General features: G+C 37.1%; 1 protein-coding gene across 10 annotated transcripts in view; it reads right to left on the bottom strand.

The window, feature by feature from the left end:
- Positions 1 to 13,416, bottom strand: part of HEATR5A (HEAT repeat containing 5A) — a 116,331-nt gene that overhangs the window by 66,208 nt on the left and 36,707 nt on the right. For 9 of the 10 annotated variants that reach the window (XM_047794469.1, XM_047794473.1, XM_047794472.1 and 6 more), the window contains 4 exons: positions 12,055 to 12,305; positions 9,464 to 9,575; positions 4,748 to 4,900; positions 2,752 to 2,851 (listed from right to left, as the gene is read on the bottom strand). In XM_047794469.1, coding sequence (XP_047650425.1) covers positions 2,752 to 2,851; positions 4,748 to 4,900; positions 9,464 to 9,575; positions 12,055 to 12,305 — 616 coding nt within the window. The remainder of the gene's footprint in view (positions 1 to 2,751; positions 2,852 to 4,747; positions 4,901 to 9,463; positions 9,576 to 12,054; positions 12,306 to 13,416) is intronic. The other variant, XM_047794477.1, reaches the window with a different exon arrangement.

Genomic DNA, 13,416 nt, shown 5'->3' with positions numbered 1-13,416 from the left:
CATATGGAGGTTCCCAGGCTAGGGGTCGAATCGGAGCTATAGCTGCCGGCCTACACCAGAGCCACAGCAAGGTGGGAACTGAGCCGAGTCTGCAATCTACACCACAGCTCACGGCAACGGCAGAGCCTTAACCCACTGAGCAAGGCCAGGGATCGAACCTGCAACATCATGGTTTCTGGTCGGATTTGTTAACCACTGAGCCACGACGGGAAGTCCATTTTTTTGAAATTTTAAATGATTTTTATTTTTTCCATTATAGTTGGTTAACAGTGTTGTCAATTTCTACCGTACCACAAAGTGACCCAGTCACACATACATATATACATTCTTTTTCTCACATTATCCTCCATCATGCTCCATCACAAGTGATAGATATAGTTCTCAACACTATATATAGCAGGATCTCATTGCTTATCCACTCCAAATCCAATAGTTTGCCTCTATTAACCCCAGACTCCCAGTCTATCTCACTTCCTCCCCCCAACCTTGGCAACCACCAGCCTGTTCTCCAAGCCCATGAGTTTCTTTTCTGTATCACAACTTTTTAAGTAAACTATACTCCAACGAAATATTTATTAATAATTTTTGTCTTTTAAGGGCTGTACCCATGGCATATGGAGGTTCCCAGGCTAGGGGTCGAATCAGAGCTGTAGCCACTGGCCTGTGTCACAGCCACAGGAATGCCAAATCCTACCACAGTTCACGGCAACACTGATCCCCACTCAGTGAGGCCAGGGATCAAACCTGTGTCCTCGTGGATACTAGTCAGATTCATTTCTGCTGAGCTACGACAGGAACTCCACTCCAATACTATTTATTTTAAAAAGTCTGTTAATCAAAACTATATTTTACCAAAAAATAGAGATAGAGAATAGAGATTTCATGGAAGGGGAAATAGGATCAATAAACATATAGAATGACACTGAAATCATTAGGAATCAGATATATCATAATGACACCAATTTACATCTCCTGTGTTAACCAGAATTGATGTCTGAGTAAGTGTTGGTGAAGAAATGGATTGAAGGGTACTCCCACATACCACTGATATACATATGCAAGAACTGTGGAAAACAGTTTGGATGTTTCATTTTAGGAGGACGAATAAGTTATTGTATAGTCACACAATTAAATATTATGCAGCAACCAAAAAGAATGAACAAACTTACACAAAGAGGAAGTTTAGAAACATAATGCTGAGTAAAACAAGTAACTCTCAGAAACAGTATGATACCATCTGCCTGATCAAAACCAAGCAAAACTGAACAAGGTACAGTTTAGGGAAATACATACTCAACTGGTTATAAACCCAACTAGGATCCATGAGGAAGGATGTGGGTTTAATCCCTGGCCTCACCCAGTGGATAAAAATGCAGCATTGCAGTGAGCTGTGGCATAGGTCGCAGATGTGGCTGGGATCCCACTTTGCTGTGGCTGTGGAGCAGACCAGCAGCCACAGCTCCAATTGGACCCCTAGCCTGGGAACTTTCCTATGTCACAGGTGCAGTGCCCCCCTCAAAAAAAGCAAAAAGTAAATAAATAAATAATTTAAAAAAATAAAAATGCAAGAGAAGGCCAACTCTTAAATTCTGGTGAGTACCTCTAAAGTAGGGAAGAAAGGATCGTATCAGAGAGGAGCACACAGGTAACTTGAATAGTATCACAATGTTCCAGTTCAACACAGCTCAATCTGGCATACTGCCTAGTTTCATAAATGAGGTTTTATTGGAACATAGCTGTATTCATTCATTTACAAATTTGCTGACTGATTTTAAGCTATAACAACAGAGTTGAGTAGGTGCAACAAAGACTGGGCCAAAAAGCCTAAAACATGTACTCTCTGGCCCTTTATAGCAAACCTTCATTAACCTCTGAGCTAGTTGTGCTGAATTAACAGGTTTTCACTTTATTATTATGCTTTTCTTTTTTCCTTTTTAGGGTTACACCTGCAGCATATGGAAGTTTCCAGGCTAGGGGTCCAACTGGAGCTGCCTGTGCCACAGCTACAGCAACCCCAAGTCCAAGCTGCGCCTTCAACTTACACCACAGCTCACAGCAACACCAGCTCCTTAACCACTGAGCAGGGCCAGGGATCAAACCTGCATCGTCATGGATACTAGTCAGGTTCACTACCACGGAGCCATGATGGAACTCCTACAGAATGTCCTTTAGAAGCCATAATCTTAATTATATTTTTCTGCATATTTAGAATGTTACATCATTAAATATTTTTTAAAACACTTTCTCTAAACTTTACATTTTATTTGGGAAATTATAAGTGACCATGACATACACTGGATTTAAAAAACAGTTTCATCATATATATATATATGATATGTATGTATCATATATATAGATATATGTCAAACATATGAAAAACATAAAAAACTGAAATTGTTCACAAGCAGCTGGTTCTTAATGAACATAGAACAGCACTAAAACCAATAAAGTGCATACCTGAAAACGTTAACAGGCTTAATATTTAATTTCTTGGTTAAATCTGACTATATGGAAGATACATTATTGACCAAATAACTTTCCTTCCCTCTTAATATGTATTTTTCTTTCAAGATCCTAGCCTAAAAAAAAAAAAAGAATCATGTAACTAAATGTTTGCCTTCCTCTGCAAATGAAAAAATCATTCACCAACCATAGAAACTTGGCCTTATTAATGTAATTAATAAGATATTAATCAGAAGGTAACTGACTGCTATTAAAAATCTTTATCAAATCTAAATAGCAGATCCTTACTGAGTTAACAAATCCACAGCGCAAGGAAGTGGTGGAAGAAGATGCTGAATTACTTCCTCAGTAAGGAGATCACCACAGTGGGAAACAAAGCTCTTGACAGCTGAAAAATAGAACATATTTTACTTGGTAGAATGTCATGAACCATGAAAAAAAGCATTCAATTATGGTATAGCATTTTCATTTCTATTAGAGGAATAAAGAAATGTGATAAAACAAACAAAAATCTTGAAATTCTAGTATAAAAAGGAAGCTAGTGTCTTTTACCTCCAATCAAAATTAAAAAAATAAATAAATAAACAAAAAAACCAAGAACAAGGAAGTTCCCACTATGGTGCACTGGGTTAAAAATCTGATTGTACATCTCCTCAGAAAAGAAAATCATGGACTTGGAGAAAAGACTTGTGGCTGCCTGATGGGAGGGGGAGGGAGTGGGAGGGATCGGGAGCTTGGGCTTATCAGACACAACTTAGAATAGATTTACAAGGAGATCCTGCTGAATAGCATTGAGAACTTTGTCTAGATACTCCTGTTGCAACAGAACAAAGGGTGGGGGAAAAAAATGTAATTGTAATATATACATGTAAGGATAACCTGATCCCCTTGCTGTACAGTGGGAAAATTAAAAAAATTTAAATAAAAAAAAAATCTGATTGTAGTGGCTCAGGCAGCTGCAGTGGCACAAGTGTGATTCCCCACCAAACACAGTGGGTTAAGGTTCCAGCCTTGCCACAGCTGTAGCGTATGTTGCAGCTGCGACTCAGATTGAGTCCCTGGCCTGGGAACTTTCATATGCCGCAGGTACAGCCACAAAACAAAAACAAAACTTCCTAGAATTATTAAGAGACCAACAACGAAGTTAACAAATGCTGCTTTCCTGGGGTTTTAGTTGGCTCTTGAGCTCAGAAGTAGAAGCTTGGACGTTCAAGTTTGCCAGTTTTACATTAGTTCTGAGGAACCAGGCTGATTTTTGAGTCAGCATGTTAGGGTCTATAGGTGTTACTGGAACCAAAGAAGTTTTGTTTTGCAACGCCCATGGCATGTGGAAGTTCTTAGGCCAGGGATAAAACCTGTGCCATAGCAGTGACCTGAGCTGCTGAATTAACACCACTGGATCCTTAATCCACTGAGCCATAAGAGAACTCCAAAACTTACCCCCCTACAAAAGTCTTTTGGTTTTTTGTTTCTTTTCTTTTTTTTTTTTTTCATTTTGGCCTCTCCTAGGCTAGGCATCAGATCCAAGCTGCATTCACGATCTAAGCTGCACCTGTGGCACTACTGGATCCTTAACCCACTGTGACAGGCTGGACGTCAAACCTGTGACCCAGCACTCCCAAGATGCTGCCAATCCCATTGTGCCACAGCAGGAACTCCAGACATTTTTATAAGTTATTTCATATGTAGAATAAAGTTAGACTATATTTTAAAGTTAGACTTAGTTTCAAGGAAGCATGGATTTTGGTTTTGCTTCTTTAATCATTTCATTTTTACTTTTAAATTTGTTATTCTTTTTTAAGAGTGAAAATGCCATGAATAAACAACCAAAGTCAATGCTTCAATGCTTCCATGTCTTATCAGGGATCCCATACTTCCTTAGTTCAAATTTCCATGGTGGATACTATTTTTAATGGTCTATGTGTTACAGAAGGGCACAACTTTCATACATAAAAAATTAAATGGAAACCATGTTTAACCAATGCTAACTAAAGTCAGCCCTAGTATTTCTGAAAAGAGCAATGAATGCCTCCTTAACACAAAGCGATCTTGACATTTCTCAACTGTATTGCACATAATTAAACATGCAACCTAAGAAAAGTACTCTTCAGTTTAGTTTATTACATACTTCTGTTATAATCATCATCTAATCAATTATGTTTAGTAACAAAAATCACCAGAAGCAGATTTTTCTCCTCAAACTTAAATAAAATCTAAAATATGTGTACAGTTAAAGGGCAGAACAGCCAATGGAAAGGGAGACAAAAGACTAAACTCAACCTACCAGAGAGAGCGCCAGCTCGTCCTTCCAAGGTTACCTGCCATGTAAATGAATCTCCTCGGCTCTTTTCTGTCTCCAGGTCTTTAGGAGACACGGGAAAGACACACTTCCACAACAGCAGAACTCGAGCAAGATGATGACTGACAAATGCAGGACCTGTAATTTATTCAACTTGTCACTTGTAAAAGAACCTAAAGTGGTTACTCTTTAAAAACCCTTCCCTCTTGGAGTTCCCGTTGTGGCGCAGTGGTTAACGAATCCGACTAGGAACCATGAGGTTGCGGGTTCGGTCCCTGCCCTTGCTCAGTGGGTTAACGATCCGGCGTTGCAGACGAGGCTCGGATCCCACATTGCGTAGGCCGGTGGCTACAGCTCCGATTCAACCCCTAGCCTGGGAACCTCCATATGCCGCGGGAGCGGCCCAAGAAATAGCAACAACAACAACAAAAAAAAACCCTTCCCTCTTCAAACATATTTTAATCCACTATTGCTGGATTACTTTGTCCCTTCCGGTTCCAAAGAATGTACTATTGGATGAATGACTATCTAAAGGCAAGGCAGTACAAAGAGGAAAAACAAGGAACTAACAGGAAAACTATGGGCACTAGTGTCAGTTCTTCCACTATTCTCGGGACCTCTGTGAGCTTCAATTTCTTTGAACCATAACATGAAACCAGAACCACCTGTACTGCTTGTCTCCAAGGGTTTTATCAGATCCAAATGATGAGATACACTTTAAAGTAGCCTGAAAAACTAATGTACCCCATAAATACAAGGTACTACTGTATTGGTAACAAACAACATTGCATCCTGAGAGTAATTCCGACTTGTTCCAGGCCAAAATTCAGATCTGAATGGAATATATATATCTACATGTATACCTATAGATATAGATATATATACACATGTATTTTTTTTAAGATTTCAGAGGAACAACATTGGTGAACTAAATAATCAAACCCAATAAGAAAAGGTAATATAGGAGTTCCCGTCATGGCGCAGTGCAAACGAATCCCACTAGGAACCATGAGGTTGTAGGTTCGATCCTCAGCCTTTCTCAGTGGGTTAAGGATCCTGCGTTGCTGTGGCTTTGGTGTAGGCTGGCAGATGCAGCTCTGATTAGACCCCCTAGCCTGGGAACCTCCATATGCCACAGATGAGGCCCTAAAAAGCAAAAAGAAAAAAAAGTAATATACAATGAGTTTTTTATAGTTGTCCCTTGGTATCATGGGGGATTGATTCTAGGACTCCTGCAGATATCAAAACCCAAGGATGCTTTGGTCCCTTATATCAAGTGGCATAGTATAATTTGTCTGCCATACCTGCTGATTCTCAAGCCATGGATATAGAGAGCCAAATGTTTGTATTTCACAGAACATAGCATTATCAGTTAAGAAAAAAGAACTAAGATGTATCAAAACAGCTTTTTTCCCCAAGTAACTTTCTGTAAAATCCTCAGGTTTTCTTAAAATTCTCCTGTGAGTACTCCCTACTTCATATATCCCCATTTTGTGCTGACTGCATGCTTTTCTTGAGCAGCATGGAAGCACCGCACAAAACTATACTGGGCTCTGAAAGGAGACCTCCTAGGTTAACATCTTGGCTCCATCCACTTAGTAGCCATGTGAACTGGGAAACACTACTTAACCTTTTTGTGCCTCTATTTCCTCATTTATAAATGGGGGAAAATACTATTTACCTCCCTGGACAGTTTCTGAGGCTTATATGAGTTTATATATAATGCTCCCTTCTTGAAAAGCACTTACCTATCTGACATTATACAATTACCATTCAAAAATCACTTTATTTGCATACAAAAAGGTGAGCATACTGGCAAAATAAAAGGGCAACCACAAGCCAATTTTTTTATGCATGCACTTAAGTACATTAAAAAAAAAAAAAACTTCTTCATTTTTCTCATGCCTTGCTTTATAGGAAGAGGCTCTAGGTTAATCCCTACAGGAAAACAGGCCTAATTCAACTCTCCTTGCTCACTACTGTTTTTGATGAAGTAGTACTAAAAACACCCTAGAACTGGAATAAAATAAGGAAATTGGAGTAAGGCAACGCATGCACACATGCGTGCACACACAGGCACTTACATACAATAGGCTGTGGTAACAGAGAAAAATCTGAATGCAAAATTTAGTCAGACACAAAAAACTAAGTATGGAGTCACTGGGAATACCCATAGCTGACAAAATGTTCACAAACACTTGCCACTGTACCCTTAATATATCTTACTAACTCCACAGGAAACAGTATAGCATTTCTTTCCTAGAGAGGTATCGATATAACTTATTTCAGAAACATATATAAACTAAGTTAATAAAAATGAGTTTGCAGTAATTACGAAGTTAGGGCATAAACAAGAGTTTGTTCACACCAGGCATATATTGGATCTAGCAAAACCCAGACATACTTTATGAGCAACCCACAAACAGGTAAGACATACAGACATCTACAAGTGACTCAAAGGTGGTTGTGTCTGGCATCAAATAAACTAGGAAGTGGAGCAGAAAAGGTTTAAAAATGTTGGAGCTCACATTTGAGGAATGAACTTAATCTGTTCTCATAGAGTTTACATTAGTTCTGAATGATGAATATAGTAAAATGATGAAAATTGTAAATGGCAGAAGGAAATATTGAAAATGAAAAAGAGGTGTTCAGATTGCCAAGCAAAAATTAATAAAGCAAATTTAAATTCAATTTCCCACAAAATATAATCGGAGCTACCTGGAGAAATGACTGGTTCCAAGCCTAGGGCAGAGAGATATGATGTAAAAGCTGGGACATCTTGTCGTGCCAAAAATGAAGACGTTATTAAAGACTAGGTTCATATTAGAAAGACAGAAAAATCAACTAGAAAGGGGTCTCAGTGAGTAAAGATGAGACAGTTTGAGAAGCAAAGAAATAATGACCGCAATGGACTGAAACATATAAATATATAAAAATCTCTGAGTTTAAAACGATATTTAAAAGCAAAGTCTCACTGATTCCCTTTAAAAGTTACCAGGATACTAGTAACACATTCTAAAAACTGATAATAGAGAATAACGCATTTTTAAAAAGCTCAAGAAAACATAGTAATTAAATAAACACTGATTTTTTTATCCTCTTGGGTATGCTAAATATGAATATGCATTAAAATATGATGTGCTCCTCTCTTTGATAAAGGAGAAAGGATCTCTTGTCTTCTTCCAATGGAATTATCCTCCTCTGAAAGCTTTCATTCATTAAAATATTGCAGTTATTTAGTAGTTTATTTTTCCCTGTAATTAACCATGAATATCAATATCACAGGCATGAAATACCTAGCCAGAAGCACATAAAAGCTTGACTACATTATCCCCATTGCACTGCGAACTCATGACTTATGCCAGAGGCCAACAAACACTTTCTATAAAGATCTAGACAGTAAACATCTTTAGCTTTGAAGGTGATACTGTCTCCATTGCAATTACTCAATTCTGCCATTGCTGTGCCTAAAGGCTACAGACTATATGTAAACAAATAAATGATTGTGGTTGTGCTCTAGTAAGAAGTATTTCTGCACATTAAAAACTGACTTTCATATAATCTTCATGTATCAATTTTTTAAAAAAACCATTAAAAACATAAAAACCATTTTTAGTTCACAGGCTCTATAAAACAGGCAGCAAGCCAGATTTGGCTCATAGGCTGAACCCTGATCTAGTTTGATATATCTTTTTAATTATCTAAAAACATTTCTTAAAGTGACCCTTTATTTATGATTACTTATTTTAATTAAGCTCCTTTGAGATCAGATTACTTCAGAGGTGCAAAATGATTTACGGTCAAATCCATCTATGTATCTTAGCAATAAATCATACAACTATAAAAAAAGAGAGACTTAAAAGTATAGCTTTAGGAGTTCTGATTGTGGTTCAGCGGTAATGAATCTAACTGGTATCCATGAGGATGCGGGTTTGATTCCTGGCCTCTCTCAGTAGGTTAAGGATCTGGCATTGCTGTGAAGTGAGGTGTAGGGTGCAGACACAGTTCAGATCTGGCATTGCTGGTGGCTGTGGTGTAGGCCAGCAGCTGCAGCTCTGACTCGATCCCTAGTCTGGGAACTTCCATGTGCTGCAAGAGCAGCCCTAAAAAGCAAAAAAAACCAAAAAACAGAAAAATGAAAAGAAAAAAGAAAAAAGTATAGCTTTAATAAAGTAATAAAGTTGTGTTTTAAAGTTACAGGATGTAAATATAACAGTCACGATCATAAAATAATTTATTTTTAATAAATATAATTTAAATGTGCCCTATCCCCTTCAATGTAACTACCTTATTAGTGTCATCAATTCTCAGAACAATTAAAGAACTGGATTCATGGGCTATCATATGTTCTCTTGCCTTATATTGTGGAAATTTTTTTTTTCTGAAGATAGATGTGAATGATTTTTGGAGAAGCCAGAGTCATTACGAGTGAAGTCTCAGACGTGATCAAATTGGCTTATCCCACTTAGGGATAAGCTGGTCTTGAAGAGAATTTCAAATAAGGAGAACTGAAAATGTTTTGAGGAATGAAGTAAATAAGTACATGTCTTTCTAAGGTGACTGCTAGGAGAAAAATGTTTATGTGGATACTTAAATTCTGGTATATATTAAGTTGGTCTTGTCAAATCATACTCTAGAATATTTATATTCATAAAACCCATACTAGTTTGTAGTTATGTAAACTCTCCATAAGACTATTACCTAACGTCATCAGTGCAGCAATCAACAACCATCCAGCTTGTGTGCGCTGAGCTGAAAGGCGACTGTTCTGAGCAGCAGAACACAGCAAATCCTCTGCTAATGTCATAATTATCTATTTACATATAGAAGAACAGGTAAAAAAAAGTATATCAGTTTACAGGTTACTAGACAAATAACAGCAGCTAATAATAATCTTTTGAAAAAAATCCCCATTCATGTAGACTGTATCATAAGACAATGTCATAGAGGAAACTAAAAAATGTAAAGTTTTCGAGGATAAATACTGGTATATTAAGTTGTACAAAGAACCTGTATAATTCTTTGTAGAGCATATGTGACAATACTATACAACTACTCAAATTTAGGTGTATAAAATTTAAATTGAGTTTTAAGCAACCGTCTTCTTAGATATACAATTACCAGAGAAAGTTTCATTTCTGGAATCTCCCCCTTTAAAATTCTGCACACTACTTTGATACCCAAGAGGCTAATAATAACCTTTCCACAGGCAGTATACCATAGAACCATAGTTAAAAGTAGTCAAGAGTTTCACAATAAAGGAGTTTCACAGTAGACTGGGATTAATTAAAACATTCTATTTTAAAATTCTATGAAATAAGTGTCCTAAAGCAAGAGAGGAAAAACAAGACATTTCACATTTATGGATAATGCATGCTTAGAGAGTACAAAGGCCAGAGGCATCTAACATGTCTGAAAAAACATCTCTATAACCAGTCACTTCTAGAAAAGCAGCAAATATATTATGATTTGGCACATCTTTTCTAAAGAGGAAGGCTAGCATATTTTTAAACAACACTAAGGACTACTTACAGCCTCTAGTCAATGGGTGGCATTCAAAAAGAGTGGGGACAAAACAAACCAATCCTGTCTAAATTAATAAGATCTGAGCACATTAAATTAAATTAAATTAAATACATGCAATGACAACTCTTTGCTTGGCAAGATGTGATGGGTTAGTTTAGAATATAACTAAAATAACAAATTCAAACTGAATAATATCACCTCTTGAAGCCATCAGCCCCCTTATTCCAATGGCATTGGCAATACTCAAAATATTTTAAGAAATTTTGAAGTAATGGTGTATTTTTTTGCAAAGTCTAAACTGCAGAGGATATACTGTAATACCTACTACTGATGATGCAGAGTGAAAATAAAAAAGGAAAGGAACAATGGTAATTTGTTTTTTAAAAAATTACTGTATGTACATGAGGCCCAGATTATGAGGGGTATCACTGTAAAACAAAATTCTCTGACAATTTACAATTCCTATTCAAAAAGAAACAAAACTCCCACACCATGCTTTGCCTATTTTTGCATTTTATACTTCATTAGAAAAAACACAGAACTTCTTTAGTTCTCTTCAAAACTCTTTGTACACTGAATCTACATTATTTATTTACTAAGTTCTGCATTATTTATCTCCTTGAAAGTGCTACATTAAAAGCCGTATTTTTCAGAATCAATGCAATTTATTATCATTATGGTGAACTCATAGTGTTTTATGTATTTATTCTGATTCAATCCACTACTGTCATTTTTTTTTGGGGGGGGGGGATGCAGACATTATCCTACCTTTGATCAGAGGGAAAGCCTAAAGTTATCTCCTGTATCCTTTTCAAATGAACACTCTGATAATTTCCCTGTTGTCTGGCATGACAAGATATTCCAGGCTTATACTTTACTGCCCCAGATCTAGAACTAGCATTTCTTCCAAGGAGTGCTGATCCCTTTTTGGCTGGAAATGATATTTAGAGCCAAAATGTGGGCATGAGTTTTCCTTGCATGGCTTTTATGTCTGGACAAAGTGAAATAAAATTACAAGTTCATACTGATAGTTTCTACTTAAATTTAATAATATAGGGTTTTTACTCTTTTTTTTTTTTTTTCTCTTTTGGCTGCCCTGCAGCACATGGAGTTCCCAAGCCAGGGTTCAGATCCAAGCCTCAGTTGGAACCCATGCCAGATCCTTTAACCCAATGTGCTGGGCCAGGGATCAAACCTACATCCTGGCACTACAGACACTGCTGATCCTGCTGTACCACAGTGAGAACTCTTTTCTCCATTTTCTTGACTCTACAGTTGTAGCTCTTGTTTATAGGGAAAATTTTGGTTCTTAAGAACATTATCTATTTCATCTTACTAGGTATATATAACTAAGTCCAAAATAATATTACCAAGAATATCACTAACTATAAAATTTCTTAATGAAATTTAAAGATTTCCTTTGAAGCTCTAGTTGTCCTTTACAATGCAATCTTAAAATGCACTTTTATGGTAGAGCTGAATAAATGGAGAAAAAAAGCCTTCAAAGAACAAAAATCTATTACTAACTGGAGGTATTTCTAACAAAGAGCACAGAAAGCAACTGTTTAAGTGTGGATATGACATTTTTAACCATCTCTTCATTTTTCACAATAATTATGTGATGATATTTAACACTTAAGTAGTAGTATAGCTGATAGGTCAGAAATTTGTTCTGCCTAGTTCTCACTGGGTACTACAAAGGAAGATAGGTGTTTCTGGGAAAAACTTGAACTGTCACTCTCATATGTAAAGAATGAAATCATTACCTTGCCCTTTCCATGAGGAATTCCCAAAGGACAATGTTTCACTGCTCCCAGCAGAGCTGCCACGGCAAAACTAAAACCAGTAACTGCTTCAGGTGAAGACCTAAGAATAGTAAGCTTTTCGAGGCAACGGTCTAAGAGAGGTGTCAGGTAGGAAGGTAGTGCCACAGCAATGCAGTGGAGACACCATGCGGCTGCTAGTCGAACAGAAACGCTAGGATGAAGAGTAACTGAAACGACACTGTCAAGGATCCCTGGAAGGACAGAATAAACAATGACTCAGCTACTCAAATAAAACTCAGCCATCAAATAGTTGAAAAAGTAAGTAGCCCCATGGATATGAAATATATTACCTTTATCAAAAGCCAAATCAAGATAAAAAAATTAAGTGACACATAATTATAATCTTTTGTACCCAAGAATTATTTCTATTAATATTGCTCATGTAGGAGTTCCTGTCCTGGATCAGCAGTTAACAAACCCAACCAGCATCCAAGAGGATGTGGGTTCAATTCCTGGGCATGCTCAGTGGGTTAAGGATCTGGCCTTGCTGTGAGCTGTGGTGTAGGTCACAGACATGGCTCAGATTCCGCATTGCTGTGGCTCTGGCATAGGGTGGCGGCTACAGCTCCAACTGGACCCCTAGCCTGGGAACCTCCATATGCTGTGGGTATGGCCCTAAAAAAACAAATACATATATCTATATATCTATATCTATATGTATCATGTAAACTGCCTTAAATTAAGTCAGTACACAAAGGAAAAATTTTATTTTCTAAGTCATGTTCTGCTTACTTTATCTTGAAATCATTGATTTGAAATTAAAAATTATTCATAAATAACAAAAACATCAGGAGAAGAAACATCACATCTTACTCCATCCTCTTCTTCTAAATCCTTTCTGGCACATTTATTTACTATTAGTTACCCTCTCTATCTACCATATTGCTCTTATTTGAAAACCAAATGTTGAACAAAATCAAGGCTTCACTGGGTATCCAGTGGGCTACTAAACCACTCTGAAGACAGTGGAGTGCCACTACCAGTAAGAAAAAAGTCTACATTTGCTATAATTCAATATATACTTTCATCAAAATATGTAAGAGTTCATATCCACTGCTACTTAAATAATATGTCCTCGGTTAAATACCTTACAAACCAAATCTAATGTAAGCTTCAGTCAGCATGAATAGTCTATCACAGTCAAAGGACAAAAGCCACTAAAAATGATTTTTAAAAGGAATTAAATAAGCCAGTCATAAAAGGCCACATGCTGTATGATTCCATTTATATTAAATCTCACCCAAAACAGGCAAATCCACAGGGACAGAAAACAGATTAATGATTATCAGGGCTTGGAAGAGG

Source organism: Phacochoerus africanus, chromosome 9, assembly GCF_016906955.1.
Source record: "Phacochoerus africanus isolate WHEZ1 chromosome 9, ROS_Pafr_v1, whole genome shotgun sequence".
Lineage (NCBI taxonomy): Eukaryota > Metazoa > Chordata > Mammalia > Artiodactyla > Suidae > Phacochoerus > Phacochoerus africanus.
Note: the sequence above shows the minus strand (reverse complement) of the source record. Positions and strands in the feature narration are given on the sequence as shown.